Consider the following 13,375-nt stretch of genomic DNA (forward strand, 5'->3'; position numbering starts at 1 on the left):
ATGATGTTATTGAATGGTGTAGATTGGAAGGGCCAAATGGCCTACCTTATGCTCTTAGCTTGTATGTTTCAGTGTACAAATTACCCCTTTACCATCTAAATTCTAGGCAATGTAAAAATATTTTAGTTTTTCAATGCAGCTTAGCCACTGGAGTCAGGTATCATTCTAGGAAAACAATGCACTCCCTCCTGTATCAATCCATCCTTCCTAAGGTGGGGTGCCCAGAACTGCTCACAGTACTCCAGGTGTGATTGAAGCCAGGCATTTTTGATTAACAGAAGCTATTCAATTCTGTTACCATTTTCTGATTATTTCCTGCACCTGCTGTTGACATTTTAATGATCTACGTATATGGAGACAAATCTCTTTGGGCCCCTCACTGTTTCCACCATGAGACAAATAAAAATCAGATAGTCTGCTGTCATTTGTAAGATTAACCAACCAAAACACATCAAGAAATTACCTGGCATCACACATGCTGACGCTGAAATCCATGTGCCACAGCTTCATCCATTCACTTAATTTATCCTTATCTAATTGCAATTTTACCCTTCCATCAACATACCTTAAAGCCGGTGACATCAGCAACTTTGGTTGAGAGACTTTCTATCCTTCTAAATTGTTAATGAGTGAATTGGCAGAAACAATTTTACTTTGCACAATATTATTTTGCAGCAGCTTTAATGGAGGTGAAAATGCTTAATTGGCTCCTGTCCACAATGCTAACCCATCAAGTCATTAACTGAAATATCAATCTACTCTGAAGAACATTATTGTGCACTTCCATAAAACACCTGCAAAGATAGCAGAGTATCCCCAAAGTTGGCAGTGAGGTAATCATACAGTGGCAATTCTTGTAATCATTTAATTTCACTGATGGCAAAAGGTACAGTCAGTAATGTCACAGTAATATATGAAGTAATATATGAAAACCACTCAGGCAAGATGAGCATCATTAGCGCTTTGTTCCTCAATGCTTTAGCAAAGAAAGAACTTGCATTTACGCTGCACCTTAATTACATTAGTGAAATTCCTAAGAATTTCACAATTCCTACTGAATGGTCGTCCCTGTTGTATTGATTGGTCACGCAATAGCAGCAAACGAGTAAGCAACAGCATGTTTTCAATGATGGCGATTGATGGATGATACAGAGGGAGAAATAAATCCAGTTCTTTGAACAGTGCCTGAGCATCCTTTACATACATCTGAGGCAGCAGGCAACAACTCAGTTAATGTCCCAAGAAGATCACAAGAGTCAGCTGAATATCACGTGCAGAAATCTTGTATCAGAGCCCGATCTCTCACCCTGCCAGATCTCACACTCGAATGCTACCCAGTAATTCAGTCACTCCATAAAATAATTATTTCAGCATTTAAATGCTTCTGACAAATTAGATCAAGTGTTACATTCATTTCAGCAAGTTATATAACCAGAGGAGCTATTCACATTCAAACTGCTTCTGAAAAGGTAATTATGGTCTCGTCGCTCAATTTTCAACCTTTTTTAATCTAAAAATAATGAAAAGCATGAAATTCCAACATTAAAAAAAGTCATGACGACTTACCCACTACATGCATTAATCCAAAGTAGAGAGGAAACAGCAGACAGTAGTTAGATTTAACCAACACTGGCACAACCTAACAGAACAATTACTGAAAATCACCAAAGTTTAATTATTTTCAGAATCATTGGAATTGTAAAGACCTATAACGTACCAAAGGGGAAAAAATGTATTGTAATTTAAACTCCCTACAGGGCAAGGTCTTAATTAAAAGATGGTTGTGAAATTATGAAACACATCTATTGCTACGAGAGCCTGGTGTTTCAACCAATTAGACAGGGATTTCCCTAACCAGGGCCCGTAGGGCAAGCAGAACTTAATCTTGCTCTGGATGCCGTTCCAGGAGACGCAATTGTTAACAGTTCTATTCTTACTAAAGTCATTACAAAAATAATAATAAGGCAAATATACAATACCATTGGTTGAGAACAGGAATTTTCAGACCCTTCAGCGTTCCAACATTCAATCAAGAGTCAAGCTGACCTTTGCAGGGATAAGGAACGACTTCATAGTGGTTACTGTTGTGGCAATAAACAGCGTACTCTTTAATGCATCTGATCTTTTCATCCACATATCCTGGAAAATGCTCAATACTGGTCCAAAATTAAAAAGGCAAATGCTTGCCATTTAAGAGCTATCATCTTTCATCCCAAACGAGAAAGACTTCATTTAAGACAGAACACCACAGGGTCAGCCAGCAAGCCTTTAGGAGATGTTATGTTAGAACCCCAGCAGTTAAATACTCACCCACACACAGAATGTTGAAGCAGAAACCTTGACACACTGACTTGTTGACTAACTGGTCTGGCATACTGTCAAAGCCAACGTGCCCAGACAGCGAAAGGTTGCGGGCACCTTCGGACTGAAAAACAGGAAAACAAAACAAATTAGGAAGGTAGGGAGAAACGAGACCAAGCTGAAAACTGTACTAGTTATACGTATGCTTAATTATTTGCTAACACAGTACTTCAAAAAAGTGAAAACACATTATCACAAGGTCAAGGAGTGACAATAGTTTATAAACTGTGTAATGAACAGTTCGACCGAAGCTATATGCAACATGGCTCTAACTGGATGCTGAAGTCATGTCAATTCAGAGACTTTGGGGCAGGTGATTAATATATTTTAACATCTTCTCAACTGACAGACAGTAACGAATTTGTTTTCAAAATCAACTTGGAGACAAGAAATACAGTAAGTTTAAAAAAATGTTACAAATTTGACCAATTAAGCACTACTTGGCAGACACTCAATGAGAAACTCCATTTAAAACAAGATCTTCAAACAGTGACAAGATCAATTCCACACTCTCCGAATAGTAATTCACAATAGAATCTGACAAATATCTGCAGCACCTAATAACAGGATACCTTTAATGAATAGTGTAGTCTAATTGAAAAATAGGATGCTTTCACCGCCTGCTGAACAGGTCCCGTTAGGGTACAGTTTCAAAAAAATGAAAGACTACGATTTGAAGACAAGGAGATTTAAATTGAACAAATTCTGTTGTTATGGTTACTCAGTTGGCAGGTCAGATGTCCGCTGTAGCATCACACAGTTAGAATCATAATTTGTTACATCACAACAGAATGGGCATCGAGAGTGAAACTAAAGTGCTAGCTTCACCGATTAATACTGAGACGTGCAAAACCTCATTCTGACCATATATCATATAACAGACAGAAAACCTGATAGCCAGTTCTCATTGGCGTGCAATCAGCCCCAGGAATCCAGGCATGGATCAGCATTCACCAACTACTGCTGTTCATTTTGTTAAAAGTTTGATTTTCATTCTTTGGAATACATTGCCCGCTTCCTTTTTCCCTCTCATTTCCAGTCTGTACATGTAAATAAGAGATACATACCCTTGCTTGAAGAAGTTACCCTCCGCCCTATGGACAAGCCTCAGGGGTTCTCTCTCCCACTACAACTCTCTTGTCCTCTCCACCTATCTACTCCTCTATCCATCTTTGATCAGCCTCCCCCTCTCTCCCTATTTATTTCAGAACCCTCTCCCCATCCGCCTTTTCTGAAGAAGGGTCTAGGCTCAAAACATCAGCTTTTGTGCTCCTGAGATGTTGCTTGGCCTACTGTGTTCATCCAGCTCCACATTTTGTTATCTTGGATTCTCCAGCATCTGCAGTTCCCATTATCTCTCATACCCTTGTTTGATCAGGTATGGACCACGTCCGGAAGCAACTCTTTATTGGAAATAAAACCAAAGTTTGGCAGCCAAAGTCAAAACCCCAAGTAAGCTTAGTCCGAATCTTATGTGCAACACTGCTCGCCCACCAAGCCCTCCTCCCTGTGAGAGAAAGGATCTCCCTCAGACCCCCACAGCAGTATGTGCAAGAAACCAAGCTCAGCCTTCAATCCATCCATGAAAAAAAATTGAGTGTGAGAGTATATGAAATCATTCTGCCAACCAGCAATTGTAATGCAGGAATATCCAATATACACCAACATTATTAATAAAGTAATGTATATCTGTCCAATTTCAGTAGCCATACTTAAAATTTTAAGTACAAACAAAATTTATTCTTTAGCATTTGAAACCGTCTGATCCAGTACATAGTCACTCTCAGTGACACCTGGCATGAAAACCTTACATCAGTGGTTTATATTCTCTTACTAATCTGCACTGCAAACAAACACTTACCAATGGTTGAAAATGACTTGACTTCAAGTCATACTAAGCTGATAATTAACTAGCTGACCAGTTGTGTTACCTTGCAATCAAATATAATTAAATCCATTACTTAAGCCTCCAACAGGAGGCAAAGTAGGTTTCTTCTGACAGAGTGATAGTGTCCCTAGCTCTAATCTGGAAGGTCCAGATTCAATCACACCTGCTCCAAAGGTGTCCTGGCATGTTCAAATAGAGTGATTTAACAATTATCCAGCACTTAAAAACATCTCTGCAAAGTATTCACAGAACCACATGTATTGACCAGAAAACAAAATCAATATTATTTTGTTGAATTCTGAACTTTTCAATGGTTGATTGAAGAACCTGCCAAATTAATCAACCAATCATGTGCACTGTAGATCAATGAATCATCCATCTCTACCCAAGTTGTTGGTGTCACTGGCAAAGAAGCGACAGCATGTTTATGGTTTAATAAACACAATTTATTCAACGAAAGGGAACAAATCTCAAAAGCAACTTGTAAGACTGACAGATCTCCATTGATAATAAGGCTTCCCATAGCAGTGTACAAAAATAATGACCAAGAGGAAGAGTACATTATGCATTACAATATGTACAGTTGTTAAGTATTTGATAGCTAATAGTCAACACAGCTTCAGAAAAAGGCATCTTGCCTAACTAAGTTCGTGGACGTTTTGCTTTGAGGAAGTGGCATTGGCAAACAGTAACAAAAAACAGGATTTCCGTAAAAGAAAATCCTGATAAAATTTCATCATAGCACATCACTGAAACTGAGCACGGTATTCGTCAGAGAGAGAAAAACAGATCTGAATGGAAGGCAAAGTACTGAGTGGCACATTGGTTCAGTTTTAGGTCTTTTTTCAAATTGCTCCTCATCTGTGATTCATTTAGAACTCCAAAGTGATGTAGTCATTTTGCAAATAGATGCAGGGAAGTAGCAACAGTGCTATAGAAAAAAAATTAAACAAACAAACAAGAACAGTAGGTGGATAAATTAGCAGCAATGGAATGTAATGCAAGTAATTGTGGGGTAGCACACATTTCAGGGATGAATGTGTTATCGTACGCGTTGTGTAGAAATAATTGAGGGGAAAAGAATCTTGGTGTCAACAGATCAGAAAATTCAAGTGTCAAATCACTACGGAGAAGCAATAAACAAAACAAATAAAATAATACCAAACTAGACCGATTGATCAGTTGCTGGGTACAAGGAAGACTCCAAACAAAGCATAATGTTCTGTGGTCAGACTAGTTCTTCAACTTTGAAAAAACAGCTGACTGAATGGGGGTAACAAACTGTAGAGCTGGATGAACACAAGATGTTGCTTGGCCCACTGTGTTCATCCAGCTCTACACTTTATCTTGGATTCTCCAGCATCTGCAGTTCCCATTACCTCTTGACTGAATGGGGACCTGATGTTGGCAGGTAATACACTAATCTATATCAAGTACACTGGAACAATGGAAAGAAATTTCAGGACAAAAATGACAAAACATTCATATAGCTATCCACACCTGCAATAACCTGATCAGTCAGGGGTGACAATTCATTCAAAATTAGATTAACAGGTGAAATATTGCTTTTCAATGTCCAAATGGAGGGAATATGATGAATTCAACAACCTGGCTCTGCATCAATCCTATACGGAAACATTCTTGGATTTATTTAACACCTAATTGCACTTCTCAAACTTCTGAGGGCTCACAGGCAATGAAGTGACAAGTGGTAGCTCTTTCACAAATGATATCAAGGGGAACAACCAGTGAAGCTGTTTTTGATGGCCTTGGTTGAAACCTGGCAGATAATTTGTTCTTCTTCAATTGCAACCACAGGACCTTTAACATTCACCTGAACCATGAAATGAAGTTAACAGAAGGATAGTGTTTCTGTGAATACAGCAAGTGTTCAGTAGTGTCAATCTAGATTATGTAATCAAGGCCCAGAGTTCAGTTCCAGTCCACAACCCCACGGTTTAAGTGAATTATCAAAGGAGCCAAGATGGGTGTGAACAGAATATATATGGGGCCACTTTATCTGCTCAACTGTGACGAGGAACCGGTCCAACCAAGTACTGCAGCTTAGATAATTCAGATATTAGAGATCAAGAGAACACACAAAAAGAGCTATTGTAGTTCTAAAAGCTTTTTCTCAATCAGAAAGACCACCCAAACAGAAACAGGGGGGGATCCCCACTTTCAGGTATCCTACTGAACATTAAAACTAAACTAAGTCATGTTGTTTTCAAGCTGTTTCCTCAAATAAAGTCACCATCTTCATTTTAACATAATTTTGCACTGCACATCACCATTCTCAATGTGTGCATGGTGCATGTGTTACCATGCATCTGCTGTCCTTAGCGTACTATGGGACATCAGGACTCACTGTGCCTCGGAGACATCACTGTAATATTCAACCTGGTGATGCCATTGCAGAGAAAAATGTTTTGTGCTTTAAACAAAAACGCAGAGCCAATGTTCTAAGGAAAGAATGCCCTACAGAGTGTCCAGAACTAATTACGCACACACACAGAAAGAAGGCCCAGTTTTAAATTATGTCACTTTCAAATTTGAGGTGTTCTGTTCTTGGGTCAGAGGCAAGGCCATTGAAGTAAACAAAACTGATGGCAAGGATGCAGAATTAGCTCATGGGCAGAAAACAAAGAAGTGGGGATAAAGGGGTTCTTTTTCAGGCTGGCAACCTGTGACCAGTGGGGTTATACAGGGATCAGTCCTGGGACCACAACTGATTACACTATATATTAATGACTTGGAGGAAGAATGCAAACAAACGTTTTTGGGCGGCATAGTGGCTCAGTTCTTAGCGCTGCTGCCTCACAGCACCAGGGACCCAGGTTTGATTCCACCCTTAGGCGACTGTCTGTCTGCGTGGAGTTTGCACATTCTCCCCACGTCTGCATGGGTTTCCTCCGGGTGCTCTGGTTTCCTCCCACAGTCCAAAGATGTGCAGATTAGACGGATTGGCTATGCTAAATTGCCCATAGTGTCCAGGGATGTGTAGATTATAGGGAAATGGATCTGGGTGGAATGCTCCAAGGGTTAGTGCGGACTTGCTGGGCCAAAGGGCCTGTTTCCACACTGTAGGGATTCTATGATTCATTAAGAACTGTAGCCAAATCTGTCAATGACATTAAAATAGGTGGAAAGCTACATTGTGACAAGAATACAGCAGTTTACAGAAAGACATTTAGAGGTTAAGTAAGTGGGCAAAAAGTTGGCAAATGGAGTACATTGTGGAAAAATGCAAAGTTGTTCATTGTGGAAGGCAGAACAAAAGAAAAGATTAGTATTTAAATTAAGAAATCTACAGAAAGCTGCATCACCAAAGGAACTTAGGGCACCTTGCATGAAACAAAGCTAGCACACAAATATGTCGCAGGTAATCAGGAAGGCTAATGGAACGTTGGCCCTTATTTCAAGATGGTTGGAGTAGAAAAGTAGGGAAGTCTTACTGCAAGTGTACAAAAGTGCTGGTGAAACCATATCTGGAATACTGTGAGCAGTTTTTGTCCCCTATATTTAAGGAAAGATCTTTGTTGCAGGCAGTTCAGAGAAGACTGCCTTATGAGCAAAGGCTAAACAGGTTGGGGCTCTTCACTAGAGTTTAGAAGAATGAGAGGTGATCTCAAATGATATATGTAAAACTCTTAAGGGATTTGACAGGGTAAAGACTGAGAGGATGTTACCTTTCTGCTAGGGTCTAAGATCAGAGAGCACAGTCTCAGAATAAAGGGGCACAAATCTAAAACTGAGATAAGGAAGAATTTTACACCTCAGAGGATGAAGAGACTTTGGAACTTGCCACAGAGAGACATGGGGACATAATCATTGGGCATATACAAGGCCGAGATGAACAGATTCTTGATCAGGAGGGGAATCAAGGGTTATGGGGAAAGGGCAGGAAAGTGAATGTGAGAAATGTGGGATCAGTCATGAGTCTGTTGAATGGCGAAACAAGCTCAAGGAGCCAAACAGCCTACTCCTTTTCCTATTTCATATGGTCTTGTGTTTGCTGCTGTACTTGGGTATAATAAATTGCTTTTCTTCATCTCTGGGCTTAGTTGTGTGAAAAGTACAGGGTGCAGCTTTCAGAAAGATTCCTACAAGTGTATGGTAGTTCTGTCATATTCAGTGATTTATTTTATTTTGCAGGTTGTTTCAGCTAGCAATGCACTACAGTATTTCCACCTCTGCATTGGTTGTTCGAGCCAGGAGTGTCAATCGGTACTAACTCTGCCTTTATCGATGATTCCTGCAGGAACCCATGATTCACTTCCAGTTGTTTCACTTAAAGTCACAATTTTCAGGAGCACAATCACAACTTCAAGTGAGGACTTACTATATTTAACTTCAGTTGTTATATATTGGTGCATTTTGAAATTGTTTGGCATTTGCACTCGATGAAGTGATTTGGCACAGCAGAAGCCTTTACTGACTCACAGAGGTATATCCCATAGTGGGAAGTAGATCTGCATTGTGAGCCACCACAAAATATAGCCTCCTAGTCCATTCCAATTTCAAAAAGAAAAAAAAAAAGAGATGGAGGTATTGAATGATAAAACTGGGATCCAACTTCTAGAAAAAAAGTGATTACACAAGCACATTTCACTAGCCTCAGCGTTGGGCTGGCAATGGAATGGAATATTCGGTGCACCTGAGAATTTCATGGCACAAATCTTTTATCGACAAGAGAAATACAAGAACACTGCACGAGACCTTAAACAAGTAGTAGTCTCAAAGCAGAACTGAGCAAGAGAAGCAAGCTAGACGGAAAGACGGTTTACAAGTGGTTTCCTGTTTCCTCTTTTCACTGCCTATAATTTCTGTTTTAAACAGCTTTTGCCATTGCAATTTGCTTCATTGTTTGGAAAAAACCCTTAAAAAACGAAGAAGATAATTTTCACACAAAGCCCCTTAAACTGTTGTTTCAGGAATTTATATAGCACTGAAAATCTGGTTATGGCAGCTTGGTTTCATCCAAAATTACTGCATGGCTGCCACAGTTTATCTGGAGTAAAGACTGTAGCTGAAGTTGAACAGTATTTAATCAAACTACCATTGCTCAGGGAATTGCTAAAGGAAGCGGTCCTTAAGCACCCTTCAATGCCGGCAGATGTTGTTTAGTTTGGCAGTTGTTTGTAAGTTTAGCCCCCCTTTCGACTCATATCAAAGCAGACGCAAAATAACTTAGCTAAGTCCTTTTGTTAAAAAAAAGCCAAGTTGTGATTCATTGTCATTTCGTTATTAATGTTCAGAACAATTACATGAACAAATGACATACATTGCATGCATATCACTTCCAAAATTAATGAAAACAATGTCTTCACTGGCTGAGTTTAGCTATTAATGCATTCCCCATTAAGACTCCTGTTCAAATATGCTCTGAGGAATTGCTCCACAGAATCCATCAACTACAGTCTGCTGAAGGAACATTAAAGTGCCAAAGCTCGAAATTTACAAATACCTGGGAAGTGTAGATCCTCTCAAAACATTAGTATTCTGTTTAATTTATAAAGGCATCTAAGTTGTGATAAGAGCTGTACTTTTTTAAAATCAGTGTAAATACTCGTTGAAAAAAAGGAGATGCTTCCAATTCCAATAGCCTTTGCCAGCAACAAGCAATCCCAGGTCAAGCACAGCAAATCAAAACAGTCCAAACCTATTTCATAGAAAGGACTTTTACAGCTGGCTTCCAGATTAGCAAGGCTAGTGTGCCTCATGTACATACCCAGTTTTCTACCATACATGTGGTTTTCTAAAGACAAACAAAACATACTTTGCATTCTGCTTCAAGCTAGCTTCTCAGTAGTACTTTGGAACTCATGCATCGAAACTGTGTTGTCAAGGCTAAGGTCTTTTACAGTTCAAATCATAAAATAAGACTGAAGCTTTAGTCAATCAATACAAATTTATAACAATTCATATTTTAAGATTTTGGCAAAATGCAGGTACTACAGCCCACTTTTTTTAAAATATAGTATTTCTCAGCCAAACACTGGAGTAATTTGTTCCTAAGAAGCCAACAGGAAATAATCGTAAATGCTTATTGTACTAAAATACACAACTAATTTGAAATGCTAATGTAAAGATTTACCAATCTCTGTATTAAACAAATTCTTCATCTCAGTCTTAAATGACCCACCTTTATTTGGAGCCCATACCCCATCCAACTAATGGAAACATTCTTCCTGCATCTACACTGCTGAGCTCTGTAAGAATTTAGTAAGATTCAGTAAGGTCACTTCTCACTCTAAACTCCAGAGAATGAAGGCCCAGTCTCCTCAATCTTTAATCATAGGATAATCCTACCATTCCACAATTCAGTCTGGTGAATGCTCTTTGCAGTTGCTCCAAGGCAAGTATTTCCTTCCTCAGATAAGGCGGCCAAAACTGTACACAAAACTGCAAGTATGGTCTCACCAAAGGCTCTGTAAAATTTGCAGCAAGCCATCTTTACCTTCATATTAAAATCCACTTACAATAAAAATCAACATCTGATTTGTCTTCCTAACTGCTTGCTGCACTTTAGCTTTCAACGGCTCATGAACAAGGACACAAATACTCTGACTTTCCTTTATCTACCAAAGCAGATAACTTCATATTTTACCACATCACACTTGCTCACATACCTTTAAATAAAAGTGATTCCTCTTTTCACCCTCCTCACAATTCACATCCCACATAGTTTTGTATTAGCAGTAAAATTGGAAATATTACATTAGGCCCCCACATGCACATCATTGAATACGGAATGCATCAGCTGGGATTGAAGCACAGATCTTTGCACTACCAAGTTAGCCTCAGCTTGCCATCTGAGGATGACTTCCTTTTCCTACTCTGCGCTAATTAATTCTCAATACTTGCCAGTTTGTTATGAGTTCTAAATAATTAGAACTGCCATCCTTTTCTTGTAAAGTGGGAGGGGATCTTCAGGAACACACAAGTTGGGCCCAACGGGCTGTTTCTATGCTGTAAATTTTACACAAGGATACAATCTGTGCCAGAAAGGAATGGTTTGACCAACTTTCAGTGAGACAACACAAATGAGGATTATTGGCGTTGAATAGGAATGGTTCAAAGTATACAGCATACCAAGCGTTAACTACTGTACATCTGACCAAGTATAAGTTACAGTCCTACCATGATCTTAGGTTTAAACTGCATTCATTTGGCTCCTGACTGTAGAAGGAAAGAGCATGCGGAGATCAAAATGGGTGTAAAGGGTGGCTAGAAAGAGATGGGAGAAGTTGGTGTGCATTCAAAGTATGAAAGAGACAATGATATAAATTGAGATTAAAGGGATCAGAATAACTATTCGCCTGTTCTGAAAGCAGGGGGAGGGGGGAGAATGGGAAGGGTCCCAAGTTAGAGATAGAAAGGATAATTTAGTATTGCATAATTAAATTCTGAAAGTAGACCAAATTTTCTTCTTTTTTAAAAAAGTGGAAATAAAAATCAGCTAACCATTGAAGCTTGCTGTTTGATTCATTCCTAATGCCACACTCTAATTATCATTAAGGCAGCTCATAATGCAAAACTGTATTGAGACTTTGGGATAGCATAATATACAATGAAAATTTCTACACACGTAGATTCAGACTATTCAATGCAAAACAACTGATACGAGCACAAACTCGGCCTCATCACAGAATTCCCAGCATCTTCATAAAAGTTACAGGTATATCCACTGCCACTGTAACCATGCTTTCGGCTGATGGGTCAATTGAGTACCATGTTTTCAACAGGCAGTGGAATGGGATTGTGTAATTGCACTGCACTGAGGGAGTAAGTACCGCACACAGCAAAAACAAAATTGTTGAGTGAAACAATCCACATAAGCAATTATCACTAATTAAGTGCAGGAAGAGAACTGAAAACAAGATATTTGGCTGTAAGTGAATAGAGCTTAACCTTACTGCTATAATAGAGTTAAAATACACAACAGCTTCTACAGGTCCTCACTGGTAAAAACAGAAAAATACATGCTACCAGAGATTGCAACGTCACATTTCCTAAACAGATTTCAATTTTAAATTCTCATTCTTGACATACTGGAGGGTTTATTAAATTAATGTTCAGTACAAGTCATAAGTTACTTCAAGTATCACTTCTGACAAGTACATTTTCCTCCTTGATAGAAGAAACCACTTATTCACACTCAGCAGCTATTAAGATTGTAGTATCAAATCTCCAGACAACCTTTTCATTTTTTTTCTACTCTAAAAGCACTTTGTAATTTTCCTGCTCTCACCAAAAGGCTCTGACTCCTTCTGGTGCATGAGAAATGGTAACAGCACATTCTAGTGCATTAGCTAAGTGGCAACCAAGTAGAGATGTTTACACACTGGGGGTCAGCACACTATTCAAATACGTTGAACACAGCAACTAAAACCAACCTTGCTCTAATGCAATGTCCACAGGTACATACTTCCAGCAGGAGTCACAATTTCGGAATGATATTGAAAATTCACGCCATACCCTAAGGGACCAAACTGCTGCCACCTGTTCAGATCTTCCCCGCGCAGAACTGACTCTGATAACCAAACACTGAAGTCTCTTGCATGGCTCAACAATTTCAGCACTGCCACCATAACCCTCATCCTTCCCAAGACAGCAAAGCTATCTTCAGCATTTGCAAATGCATTCACTCAAAAAGCAAATTAGAGGGCATTAATATTTTACTGATTTCATTATATCGCCTTGGAAACCCAGAGAAGGCATATGCCCTCAGTATGGTGAAATATTAAAATGGAGTTGGGCACTGATTATTTTAACACAATACATGCAAATGATTAGTTTCCAAATGTATTTTGCCAGCTGGTATCAATACAACCCTGCACTCCCGGTCATATACCTAAAATGCATTGCCTGACCTAGGATATCACCTCTGATATATGAGGGAACTGATAAAACCTTTAGTTATCACGGAAACATGACGTGAAAGAATTTTGAGAATTTGCACATTAATTCTTTTGAACTGATTAAAGATTTAATAGCCATCTTAGGTTTATTCAACACTGCACCAGTTCTGTGACCCTTTGATCTTTTGCTTATAAATTCTGAGTCCAATGCCACCTCTCGCACTGAGATTGGAAGGAGTTAGACTCCGAAAGATTGAGTCTT

General features: G+C 39.1%; 1 protein-coding gene across 3 annotated transcripts in view; it reads right to left on the minus strand.

Annotated features, from left to right (window-relative positions):
* Positions 1-13,375, minus strand: part of septin6 (septin 6) — a 78,182-nt gene that overhangs the window by 58,850 nt on the left and 5,957 nt on the right. For all 3 annotated transcript variants that reach the window (XM_048544159.2, XM_048544157.2, XM_048544158.2), the window contains exon 2: positions 2,311-2,425. In XM_048544159.2, coding sequence (XP_048400116.1) covers positions 2,311-2,425 — 115 coding nt within the window. The remainder of the gene's footprint in view (positions 1-2,310; positions 2,426-13,375) is intronic.

Source organism: Stegostoma tigrinum, chromosome 15 (assembly GCF_030684315.1).
Source record: "Stegostoma tigrinum isolate sSteTig4 chromosome 15, sSteTig4.hap1, whole genome shotgun sequence".
In the NCBI taxonomy this organism is placed as follows: domain Eukaryota; kingdom Metazoa; phylum Chordata; class Chondrichthyes; order Orectolobiformes; family Stegostomatidae; genus Stegostoma; species Stegostoma tigrinum.